Raw genomic sequence first — 12640 nt, 5'->3', positions numbered from 1 at the left:
AGAGAGAGCATAAAGGGAGAGGGAGAAGCAGACTCCCTGTTGAGCAGAGAACCTGATACAGAGCTTGATCCCAGGACCCTGAGATCATGACCTGAACCAAAGGCAGACAGTCGACTTACTGAGCCACCCAGGTGCCCCTCTACTGTCCTTTCAGATGCAACCTTGGGAGGGTGTGGCCTTAGCCCTGAATTTTATCCATTGGCAAGATAGGCTCAGTACCTAGGTCTATGAGCTTTCCGAGGGTCTGCTTAAGACTGGAAAAAAAAAAATGTCTCCAAACTATGATGGAAAAATGTCAAAATCAAAATAATAAATATTTACTTATTTGCCTACAAAATGTAATGTTTTGTCAACTTCATTAATCATTACATGAGTACTTATAAAGATTTCATTATGTTTAAAGACAATTGTAGGTTTTTCTCACTTGGCAAGAAATCCAACACATGCATGATTGCTTAGAAATAAAACCAATTTTAAATTCAATGAGCTTCTTTTAGTCTAACGATTCCAAAAGCCAAATTTATAAAAATCCTTTCAAAATGTTTAAGGCAGGAAAATTATGTTTAATGTGGGATACAGTATATTTTAGTGTGTTTGACCTGATACAACTGAGCTACAAGAATAAGAGTTTGAGGGTTTATGAAGATCTTACAATTGGTCATAGACCGAGGGGCTACCTCCCAAGGGGCAAGTTTGTCTGTGGAGCAGAGGAAGGGGTTGGGGTTCCCCCTCCCTGCAGAGCCACCTCCTGTCTCATCTTCCAGTGTGACTACCCACTTGGGTGGCAGCCCACACTTACTTGGGTATCCAGCTTTCTCTGGGAAAGCCTGCGGGCATTCTTTAAACATCATCCTTTCAACTTGAATCCATATCCATATGGAACAGTTTCCTAAAGTGGCATCAATTAATGACCTGCATTAGATTTTATGAAGCCATAATCTCTTGGGGAGAAGCCTGGGAATCTGCATTTTATCAACCATGTGTGCCCCCCACCATGTGTATATGTTTCTGATGTATGCTAAGTTTGAGAATCATTAGTCTAGAGTGTATGCACCACAGGAGGAGGGTAAGATGGTCCTTCTAAAAAACAGATTTTATTTTCTTAGAGCAGTTTTAGGTTCACAGCAAAATTGAGTGGAAAATACAAAGATTTCCCATATACCCACACACATGCATAGTCTTATTATCAATATCCCCCCACCAAAGTGGTACCTTTGTTATCATCAAGGAACCTGCATTGACATAGTTTCACTCAGAGTCCATAGTTTATATTAAGGTTCACTATTAGTGTTGTATCTTCTATGGGGTTTGAACAAATGTGTAATGACATTATCCACCATTATGTTATTATACAGGGTAGTTTCATGGTCCCAGGAATCCTCTGTGCTCTGCCAATTCATCCTTCCTTCCCTACCATCTTTGGCAACCACTGATCTTTTTACTATTGCCATAGTTTTGCCTTTTCCAGAATGTCATATAGTTAGAATCATACAGTAAGTAGCCTTTTCATGTATTTTTTCATTTAGTAATTTATATTTACGTTTCCTCCATGCCTATTCATGGCTTTTAGTTCATTTCTGTTTAGCAGCAAGAAATATTCCAGGGCCTGGATGTACCACTGTTTGATATTCACCTGCCCAAGGACATCTTGGTTGCTTCCAAATTTTGGCATTAAAGCTGCACTGCTCCAGTTATTTATTCTTTTGCAATACCACACTGTTGTGATTACTGTACCTTTATAGTAAATCTTGAGGTTGGGTAGCATCAGTTTTATAGTTTTGCATTTTCCACTTTGGTATGTGACCCATTTTGAGTTAATTTTTGTGAAGGGTATAAAGTCTAGATTTTTTTCCCCCTGCATGTAGATGTCTAGTTGTTCATGTGCCATTTGTTGAAAAGACTACCTCTGCTCCATTATATTGCCTTTGCTTCTTGTCAAAGGTCAGTTGACTGTATCTATGTGGCTCTCTATTCTGTTGCACTGCATCATTTGTTTATTTTTTCACCAACACCAAACACTGCCATGATTACTGTAGCTTTACAGCAAATATTGAAGTTGGGTAGTGTCAGTCCTTCAGCTTTGTTCTTCTTCAATATTGGTTATTCCAGGTCTTTTGTCTCTTCATATACACTTTAGAATCAGTTTGTTGTTGGGGTGCCTGGGTGGCTAAGTCAGTTGAGCATCTGCCTACGGCTCAAGTCATGATCCTTGGGAACCTGGGGTCCTGGGATAGAGCCCCACATTGGGCTCCCTGCTCTGTGAGGAGCCTGCTTCTTCCTCTCCCTCTGCTGCTCCCCCTGCTTGTGCTATTGCTCTGTAAAATAAATAAATAAATGAATAAATGAATGAATAAATAAATAAATAAATACACAAATAAAATCTTTAAAATCAGTTTGTCGATACCCACAAAATAACTCACTGGGATTTTTATTAGGATCTATAGATCAGTTTGGAAAGAATGGGTATCTTGACAATATTGAGAACCACTGTGTGTTCATCCCTAACCTCAGCCCTGGGAGGTAGGAAAGTGGAATACACAAAAGCACAGGAGAGGCTACCCCATGGTGCTGGCAAGGAAACTCACACAGTGCCAGGCATAAGGTAGGGCTCAATAAATGGTCACTGGGGCAATGAGAGATGCCAAATTCCAAAGCACCTGGGCCTTATGGTATCCATTCCATGCTCAAATGGGTAGCACAGACTCCCATCTCTTAGAGGGAAGGCCTGGCCTCAGGGAAAACCTTGTGAGAAGGGAACAGACTAGGTGGGCTGGTTTTAGCAAGTCTCTCTGGCTGACCAGGTAGCTGTACTGATAGATGAATTCCCTGATTTATTGATTCATTGGTTCATTGAACAATATTTATTGAGTATCTATTATGTACCAGGAACTCAGAGATCCCCCCCTCTAACATGTCCAGCCACCTTCTGCAGTTCAGGCAGGACAACAACCCTACAAAGACTTTCTTTTTTTTTTTTTTTTTCCAGAGACTTTCTGATGACCTGACAACTATGGATTGGGCCTTGGGGGATAGCAGGGGAGCCCTATCTCCCAGCCTAAGGAAGGTTGTGGGTTTTTCTTATTTTAAGGTTAGCTACTTGACAGGGAGGAAAGTATCATGGTATGGATGAGGGTGGTCTCAAGTTTCAGGGAGTCTGGGTTGGCCTAGATGAGCCCCATTCTTGCCTGCCTGGTGGGGACTCTCCCTGTGGCTGGTTCTGGGCTCAGCATCCAGATGCTCAGGGAAGGAATTTATTATTCTCGGCCAAATATTTTATTATTTATATTTGTGGAGACTCTTCAGGACTTGAACTCATCTGAGAGCTGTTGGAGAGTGAGAAAGAAGGGAAAGGCAGAGGGGGACCAGGAGGAGGAGACAGGCAAGGAACAAAAAGAGAAGAGAGACTGCCAGGAGAGAAAATGACAAGAAGCAGAGAAGCACAGTGAGAAGGGGAGAAAGACAAAGGGAGGGAGGAAAAGAGGAAGAGAGAGAAGAGAAAGGAGGCAGCCTTAAAGGAGAGAAAACAAGACAGAGGGAAGAGAAAAGTAGGGGCTGGAGCTGCTGTTGGAGAAGCCCCAGTTCTGCCCTACCTCCCTGCTTGGGCTCGTCCCTCTCCTGCGTGCTGGTGTGAGCACTCACAACATCCACATCCACACACACGTGCACACACATGCAAACATGTATGCACTAACACCCATCCCCTTGGGCACCGCCTCCAGATTCTATACTATGGGGAGGCGGGGTTGCCACGGTGACAGGTACCAGAACCCCACCTCATGGGTATTAATAGCTTCCACTGAAGTCACTGAAATGGTGATTTCATCCAGCCTTATCTCCTTGGCAGGTTCCTTCTCCCTCCTCCGTTCTAGGATGGGGCTAGAAAGGACCCTTGGGGCCACACAGGCCATTTCCCTGCCTCCTGGCAGCTGCCTTGGTAAAGAATGGACTAGAAGCCTCAGGGATTCTGCCCCAGTGTCCAGTGGGAAGGAGACTGCTAGAGTTCTTTGATCCTTTGAGCTGAGTCTAAACATAGCCCCTCCCAGGAAAGGGTTTCTGAGACACAGGACCCACCCCTCAGAGGGGTCACTCTCAGCTTCTCTAGGTCCCATGTGGTTATACCTGCCTTCTCGAGGTCCCTCCCTGGCCAGACACTTGCACCCAGTTGACACTTGATGGTGGTATCCCTTCCCGCAGTACAGAGCTCTCTGGAAGGGCTAGGTCCAGGCTTGGGAGGTGGCTCAGGGTGCAAAATTTCAGAGGCACTTGCTCTCAGGCTCGAGAAGTACCGGGTTGGCCCTGTACGGCCCCAAGAGCCAGTGCCCCTCGCATTTTATACCAGGGATGCCTACCTCGCCTCGTCCATTCCTGGCTCTGTTGAGATTCTTATTACCTCCTCAACCATCTTGGGACAAAGGAGGTTTCTTTCCTGCCCTCAGTTCCCTGCCTTGGTCTTTGATTCCTCTCACCTTCCTGTGAGACTTCCTGGGATCAGGCTGCAGAGCCTATTGCTGCCTCTGGACTCCCCTGATGGGCACTGGTCTCTGGCCCTCACTTCCTCTTCCCTTTCACCTTCTCTCTCTCTCCCTGCTTTGCCCACAGTCCCAGCTTTAGACTACACGGGGCCTGAGACATCCCTGCTGTCCTCTACTTTTGGGGCCTCCAACCCTCCACCCCCATCCCCTGGCCCATGCATTAGCTTCTCCTCCCTGGGGAGGGGGGTAAGTGGAACTCTAGGGCAGGCCTGAGCCTCCTCCCATCCACCCTGCAAATCCTGCAAATCCTGCACTTCATTCACACTCCAGGGGAATTAGTCTGGTCTATACAGAGCCTTCAGATTTATTCTGAGGCCAACAGCAGCTCACAGTGATCTCATTGCAGAAGACTTTAGGGGGTAAATGAGTGTGTGTGAGAGTATGTGTATGCTTGTGTAGAAATGAGTGTGCAAGAGAGTGCAGAGGTGTGTGTGCAAATGTGTGAGTGTGCTGCCATTCAGAGTCCATGGATTCCTGATGCATGAGTCATTGGTTGGGAGTGAGCCTCGAGAAGATATGCTCATAAATAAGACAGCACCCTGACCTCCGTGTCCATTCTGCAGCTGGCTAGGCACGTGATACTGGGCATCTAAGAGGCTGGAGGCAAGGGTGGGGGCTGCCTTTTCCTCCAGACCCCATAGAGCAGCTGTCATAGATATTTCTAGCTTGCCTGGAGTCCCAGACATTTATGGATATGATGCCTGCAAAGGGTGGGGGTCAGGGGAGGGACATAAAGAGCTTCACTCCCAGGGATCTTTAGTGAAGTTCTGCTGGCAGGCAGGCAGTCACCCATCCCACAAGTATTTTTTGATAGTGTGTCATGTGCCAGGCACTCTCCTAGGGGTTGGGGACATCACAGTGAATAGAGTTGACCTGCCCTCTCTCTCCTTACAGACCTTATGTTTTAGTGTGTGTGTGTGGGCTAATATAAGGGGGAAAGGCTACTTTCAAACTAATCCCACTCCCCCCCCAAAAAAACCAATAATGGTATGGAAAGTGGTGGAAAGTGGGGGTTCTTTAGTTGGGGTGGACAGGGAAGGTCAGGAGGTGACACATGAACTGTTCCTGAATGAGGAGCCGTCATATGGAGACCTGAGGGAAGAAACTTCCATAAGAGGATGGATGAGATGCTTGTTGTCAGCTCACGCCCTTGCTGGATTCTGGATCAAGGTTGCAGAAGCCAGTCAGAGAACCAGAGGTGACCTAGAGGAGCAGGAAGGGACCACGGCTCATCTTCTACCCCAACAGACAGGGAGAAGGAGCTACCCTGTATCCAGATAGAAGGAGAACGGCTCCTTTACGCCTTCCTGCAGGCTTTCTGGTAGCAGTGCTGTACAGGAAGGTAAAAGAGTCATGTGAATAGGCGACTTACTGAAGCCCCTTACTCCAGGAAGCCTTCTTTAACTGCGAACAGAGGCTCGGATTCCCCCACCTTTTACAGCTGACAGGACCACTCGGTTCAGAGTCGATGGTTTGTCCCTGAGATCTGCTCCTCCAGTTTGGCCAGCAACCCAGTCTCCTAGGTCCGCTCTGTACTCACCCAAAGGCCCCCAGAGCTAGGTGTGCAGGAACCCGGTGGCCCGGGCTTCTTGTCCCGAGCGCTTGCCCCAGCGCACCTTCAGATGTGACTGAGGGCCGAGGGTCAAGAAGTGCTGGGTGTGAAATCTCACCTCCCTGATAGAATCATTCATTCACCCGCCACCGCGCCCCCCACTCAGTTTTTTTCTTGAGCTTCCGCTGTGTGCCTGGCCCCAGGGAGGCTGTCCTCGCTCGCCCCGCGCCTGGCGCCCGGGGAGCTCACGGTCCTCGCTGTACCGTTTCTCCGTTTTCAACACCAAGTTCCTCCGCGCGCGAGGGGAAGGCGCTCAACTCCCGGAGCCCGTGTCGCCCCGCACCTTACCCGACCTGGCCCGGGCCCGGCGCCGACCGCATCTGGCTGAGCGGGCGCGCGCGTGTCACTAAGACGCTCATTCACCGGCGCAGCTGTCCCCATAGCAACCGGAGCGGGGGAATCCTGGCGCCGGCGGGGGCGGGGGCGGGGGCGGGGGCGGGGGCGCCCTGCACGCCCCGCGCTCCCCCGAGCCCCGCTGCGCGCGGACCCGCCGGCCGGCTGCCACCACGCACGTCGCCGCAGCGGCCGTCCCCGCGGGCGGGGAGCGAGCCGGCCGCCGAGCCGCCGAGCGCCCGCGCCGGGAGCCCTGACTCTATGGCCCCAGGGGAGCGCGCCGGAGCCTCCGCGCCGCCCACCAGCAGCGGGAACCCGAGCCCCAGCCCGAGGAACAGGGGACCCCGGGCGCCGCCGGCCCCGGCCCAGGGGCCAGGGGGCAGCCCCCCCGCCCGCGCCCGCGCCCGCCCCCGCCGCGGGGAATGGCAGGCAGGTAGCCGGCGAGCGCGAGGACCCCCGCGGCGGGCAGGCCGGGCCTAGGACGGCGCGGCCCCGAGAGAGGGAGGAGAGCGGCGCCCGCCCGCCCCCGGCCGCAGCCCCGGCAGGGCCCTCCCCCGGCGGCGCGCGCCCGCGCGCACACACCCGCGCGCCGTGTGTCCGCTCCTGCCCAGCCTCGCCTGCCCCCCGCGAGTGCCGAACCCCCCGGGGCCGGATGCCATGGGTAACAACTTCTCCAGTATCCCCTCTCTGCCCCGAGGAAACCCGAGCCGGGCGCCACGGGGCCACCCCCAAACCCTCAAAGGTAAGGCAGGCTCCGCCGGGGCCGGGCGCCGCGGGAGGACTGGGGCGCAGGTGCAGGGGCAGGGAGAGGTGCAGAGGTGTAGTTGGGGAGCACAGGCGGGGGCCACCTGTTGTGCGTATTGGGAGACTCGAGGTGCGCATCTGGCCCTGGAGGTGGGCTGGGGGTGGGGGGCTGCTGGTGGGGGTGTGGAAAACCGGGAGGATGGCGTTCCGTGGGGTCTGCGCAGTTTTCCTTGCCAGCACGAGGAGCGTCACTGGAGTTAACTCAGGCCGTGATGCTAGGCTAGCGCGCAGGGGTTGGGAAGGGCATTTGCCCAGTGGGTAGGCGAGTGTGGCAGGTTGCTCAGGACGGCCAGCTGTGCTTCTCAAGGGACGCATCACAGTCCCGTTTTTTTCATCTGCCCCGCGGCTGGCTGGAAAGGTCAGGCTGGAGGCACTAGTTGCATTTCCAGTTGGAGGGTCTTAAAGATCTAGGACTGACTTACAGCAGCCTGGAAGAAGAGGCCAAGGCTGATGGCCTCTGGAGTCCTCTGCAGCTGTTGACTTTTTGCACCCACTGACTCAGCTTGGTTTCGGGTTCCTCCAAAGGCCAGATGTCCAGTCGGAACCTTAGAAAGGAAAGGGTGGGAGTCTTGAAACAGAGAAACATTTATTAGGAATGTCTTTGCTGTCCAAATCCCCAGACCCACCCAGCCCCCCCAGGGAGGCCCAAGGCCCAGTCCTCAGCCCTGCGGCTTCCAGCGCTGTGTCTGACCTTTGCAAGACACAACTGGGTCCTCCCAGGCCCTCAGACCCCACAGATTCCCTGTGGGAAGCTGCTTTTCTATCAGCCTCAGAACCAGCTAGCACTAGTCCTGGGCATTCGAATAGCTAAGAGCCAGAAAGGGAAGCCCTTGGTCTTCCACAAAGAACCACCCACTTCTTTAGCCCCTTGGGTTGTGAGAAGGATAATAGTAATACCCCTTGGCAAAACGTCGTTTGCCATGAACTTTCATGAACACCTGTTCATGTGAGCTAGGAAACTACTCTGGGGAGTCAAAGCTAATCATACCCATTTTACAGTTGAGGAGGACCGATGCTTGTTTTAGGTTCCCGAAGCCAGCGAGAAGCAGAGCTTGGCTGCAGAGCTACATCCTCTGACTTGGAGTTTGTCATCAATCTTGCTGGACAACTAACCTTCCAGATTGGGGGACAGGACAAGACGCGGGACCATTGTTCTGTGTTCTAACTCCAAACCTTCCAGAACTTCCGCTCTCCCTTGGTTTGGGAAAGTCAGTGGGTTTGTTGTCTTTCTGGAAATTACTATGGTGGAACATGTCAGTCCTTTTAACGTAACATATTCATCAGCCTTGTGATTCTCCCTGCAGGCACTGATCCTAGCAAAATGGAGATCCAGGCAAATACTTATGCATCAGGTTAGGATGTTCACAGCAGTGTTATTTATACTAGGAAAACAACCTAAATGCCCTGTAATCATGGCATATTTTCTTGGTGGAGTATTACATAATCTTTAAAATTGTATTTTTGTCTTTTTTCTTTTTAAAAAGATTTTATTTATTTATTCATGGAAGACAGAGAGAGAGAGAGAGAGAGAGAAGCAAACAGAGAGACACAGGTAGAGGGAGAAGCAGGCTCCCTGCAAGGAGCCTGATGTGGGACTCTCGTGGGTCTCCAGGATCACACCCTGGGCTGAAGGCAGTGCTAAACCACTGAGCCACCCAGGCTGCCCTAAAATTGTATTTTTGAAGAATATTTGATGACTTGGGAATACGCTCACTGCAGCATAATGACATTTAACAAAAGCAGAATACAAAGTTATATAGACTGTGAGATCTCAGTTTTGTTTAAAAAAATATGAATGTAAAAAAAAAAAAAATCCAAGCCCTGGAAAGAAAGTTTCCAAAGGGTAACAGTGGTTTTCCTCGGAGCCATGGGTAATGGGTATCATGTAAGATTTTCTTTTCTTTTTTATACTTTTTTCAAGAATTTCTACAATAACCAAGTATTATTTTTTATCATCCCAAATAAGCTGTAAGTCTTAGTGTGTATAGAGACTATTTCTGAGCATTGGGAACAGATTCCTAATGATGGAGGAACCTGTGGACATTCTGTCCTTTAATGTCCTTCCTCACAAGTGAGAAGAATGAAAGGAAGGGAGAGTGATTTGCCCAGTTATTGCATCAGATGGCAGAGTTGGGTTGAATCCTTCAAGGGTAGGGTAGCTGGACCAGTGGGTTGACTTGAAATTTAATTGTTCACAAACTGCCCAGTGAAGGCCAGCTTGCTCCGTCCTTGACCCTAGGGAAGCCCAGAGAAGGCTTTGGTAATTTCACCCTTTTTAAATCTAAAGTGTGGGATTATGGGATGTGAGGTCTCCATGGCTGGAGTCTTTGTCAAGGGAGGGAAGGGGCAGGAGAGGGTCTGGGATCCACCTACCTCCCTGTTCCCACCCCAACTTCCTCCCCCGTCTGACTCCCCACCTATGTCACCTGGGAAGCCACCCTGTGCCGCCTCTCTGGTTTGCAGGAATCAGTTCTTCTATGGGACTCAGTGATGGTGAAACTCCCCATCCCCCTACATCTCTCTCCCTCTGCCCATCTCCCTTCAGGCTTGATTTACCAGAATCCACTCTCTTCTCCCTTCCCACACACCTGCTGGAAGTGGCCATGAGAATTTTGATTCTGCTACTTCCAAGCCTGAGATGAAAGATTAGAGCATGCCCATGATGGCCACCTATGGGTACCCTCTGTCCTTTGTCCGTGGTCCACTGATCCTGACTTTTCCCCAGCCTAAAAAAGCCATCAGATTTATTCTGTGATTGTTTTAGTGTCCATTCCAAACTGTATCGGCATTGACCTAGTAGTTTTCTCTGATATATGAGTGGTCATCCAGAATTCTGTTTCAATTGTATTGGTGTTGACCTCAATACTGATTCTAAGCCTGTCCACCCAGACTTGTGTTCAGATTGCTTCTGTACTCACCCTGAACCCTGTCTAATTCATATCAGTGCCTATCTGGAAATTTCCTGGGGGTGGGGAACTCTCGATTTTTTCTCTCCTTCTATAATTGCAACCTCTATTGACTTCTCACCATTTTAATTAAAACAACTGGAAGAGGTCTGGCATAATAGGGACCGTGGGACACACTGGAGATCTAAGATTGGTCTGGCTATCAGGCTGACATGAAATGAAGCTCATCCATCACCTGTCAGTTCGTAGACTTTGGTGTTCTCCCTGGAGACACACTGACTTCACTTCACTGCTGGCGATTCCCACTGAGGTCTGAACAGTGTTGGTCTAGGAGTATCCAGGGGAGGGATCCAAGGCATAGCTCTGGGCTTAGGACCAACAGACAGTTATGAGGAGTTGCTATGTGCTTGGCCTAGAGGTGAAGGCTGCTGACATCCCTGTATATTCAAAGGCTGAAGATCTCTTTGAAAAGGCGAGGCAGATTTGAGCTGGACATAGATGGAACTGCAGAAATTGGGTATATGGCAAGGGGTGGGTGCAGCAGGAGTGCTAGGGTCTGGGGAAGAAGGTAGGGGAAGGGACATACAGCAAAGCCCTGTATGGGAAGCAATGACTGCGTATATATTCTCAGTGATGGGTACAGGATAACTGGGGCAAGGGGCTTATGCTTCGTGGAGTCAAAGGCAGAGAATAAAGATTTTCCTCCTTTCCAAGCTCTTTCTGAGTGCCTGCCTGCCTGAGGCTAACGGTTGAGGGGAAGGTAACTAGGAAAACCTTTGGACAGGGCTATCCAGCCCCAGTGGTCACCCATGGGGATTGGATGGGCCCCCTCCCATCTATTTAAAATTGAGGTGAAATTTACATGAAATCCACCATTTTAACATTTTATTTCATTATTTATTATTTTATTTATTTCAGAGAGAGAGGGAGAGGGAGGGGGAAGAGGCAGAGAGGAGAGAGAATCTTCAAGCAGACTCCCCTCTGAGCATGGAGCCTGACACAGAGCTCAATCCATGACCCATAGAGATCATGACCTTAGCCAAAGCCAAGAGTCAGACACTTAACCGACTGAGCCACTCAGGTGCCCCCATTTTAACATGTTAAAGTGTACAATTCAATGACATTTAGTACATTCACAATGTTGTGCAGCCACCACCCCTATCTAGTTCCAGAACATTTTCATCACCTCAAAAGGAAAGTCTGTACCCAGTAGGCCGTCACTCCCCATTACTCCCTCCCCTGAATCCTTGACTAAGAATGCTGCTCAGAAACACTAACCTGGGAAGTGGTGGACTGGGATTTCTACCCAGAATGCCAAAACCCATGAGAAAATTGGTCTTGGGGGAATTTTTGCATATTGGGGCTTTCTCTTCCCTGACCTGCTGGGATGGCTTGTACTCACTTCCAGGATATGTACATTGAGGGTCAGGCATTGGCTCTAAATCACAGTGGCCAAGATGGAGGCCAGGTAGGCAAGAACAAGATGGAGGAAGGGGAGGATGCAAGGGGGCAGGAGCTGGGCACTGCCTGGGGGATGCCAGGGATGCTCTGTCTTGGTGTGCCAGATGCCTGGGCCTATTTGCTGTTGGTCTGTGACTCTCCCAAGGGCTAGAGGCTTAGGGGCTGCTTCTCACTGAACTGGTTGCTTTGGCAACCCTGGGCAGGATGCAAGTGGTCTCCTTGGTAACGCCTGGGAAACCTGCCTATGGGGATGGAGGGAAGTGGACTGGCCAGTGGTCAGGCAGGGTGCACAGGCAGAGCTGGGCTACGCTACCCAGATCAAAGGCCTTTGAGGAGGGTCAAGCTTATAGAATAGGCTGGGCCGCCTGTTGGCCATTCTCCAGCAAGCCAGAGTCCAGAGGCCTAGGGGAACTGGGGGCCTGCCTGGCGACACCAAAGGCACTAATGGGCCAGGCCAGGAAGTGGGAGGAGATGGGGGTGAGAGTGGGAAGGGGGGAGAATATAGCTTCTGGATGACAGATCCAGCCACAGGGTTTATTAAAAAGATGCTTATCAGAGGTCATTACCCAGATCCTGCTGCTTTGGGAAATGAGCAGGTGCTGACGCCTGTGGGGGGCCGGGCGGAGAGAAAAGAAGGTCTAGGAGAGGAGGAGAAGGAAATAGACAGAGTCACTGGCAGGCAGGTGGGAGGCCTTGGCTTTCTTTCTGCTCTAGCTGCATTTGGGGGGTAGGTGGGGCTCTGCGCTGGGCTCTGCAACCAAAGTTCTCCTCGGGTGAGATTTGGGGTTCCAGGGATGCTTTGATGGGAAGGGCTTATTCTGTTGTTCAACAAATACATACTAAGCATCAACAATGGGCCACTCTCATAGGCATGAGGATACAGTGGTATACAAAATAGATGACGGTTTGCTGCCATGAAGCTTCCCCTCCAGTGGAGAGGCAGATGAGAAGAAAAATGACAAAGGAACAAAAATGAATCAGAATATGATAAT

General features: G+C 50.4%; 1 protein-coding gene and 1 long non-coding RNA gene across 2 annotated transcripts in view; one reads left to right on the top strand and one right to left on the bottom strand.

Annotated features, from left to right (window-relative positions):
* Positions 1 to 1074: 1074 nt before the first annotated feature.
* On the bottom strand, positions 1075 to 6421 carry LOC140620927 (uncharacterized). Its single transcript, XR_012020684.1, has 2 exons — positions 5905 to 6421; positions 1075 to 2315 (listed from the first exon to the last, which is right to left on the bottom strand). It is a non-coding gene; the product is annotated as an uncharacterized lncRNA (long non-coding RNA).
* Positions 6422 to 6970: 549 nt separating this feature from the next.
* NEURL1 (neuralized E3 ubiquitin protein ligase 1) overlaps positions 6971 to 12640 on the top strand; it is a 79348-nt gene continuing 73678 nt past the window's right edge. The window contains exon 1 of the mRNA XM_072805461.1: positions 6971 to 7219. Coding sequence (XP_072661562.1) covers positions 7135 to 7219 — 85 coding nt within the window. The 5' untranslated portion in view covers positions 6971 to 7134. The remainder of the gene's footprint in view (positions 7220 to 12640) is intronic.

This window comes from Canis lupus, chromosome 29 (genome assembly GCF_048164855.1).
Source record: "Canis lupus baileyi chromosome 29, mCanLup2.hap1, whole genome shotgun sequence".
NCBI lineage: Eukaryota > Metazoa > Chordata > Mammalia > Carnivora > Canidae > Canis > Canis lupus.
This window is presented reverse-complemented; position numbering and strand designations above follow the sequence as displayed.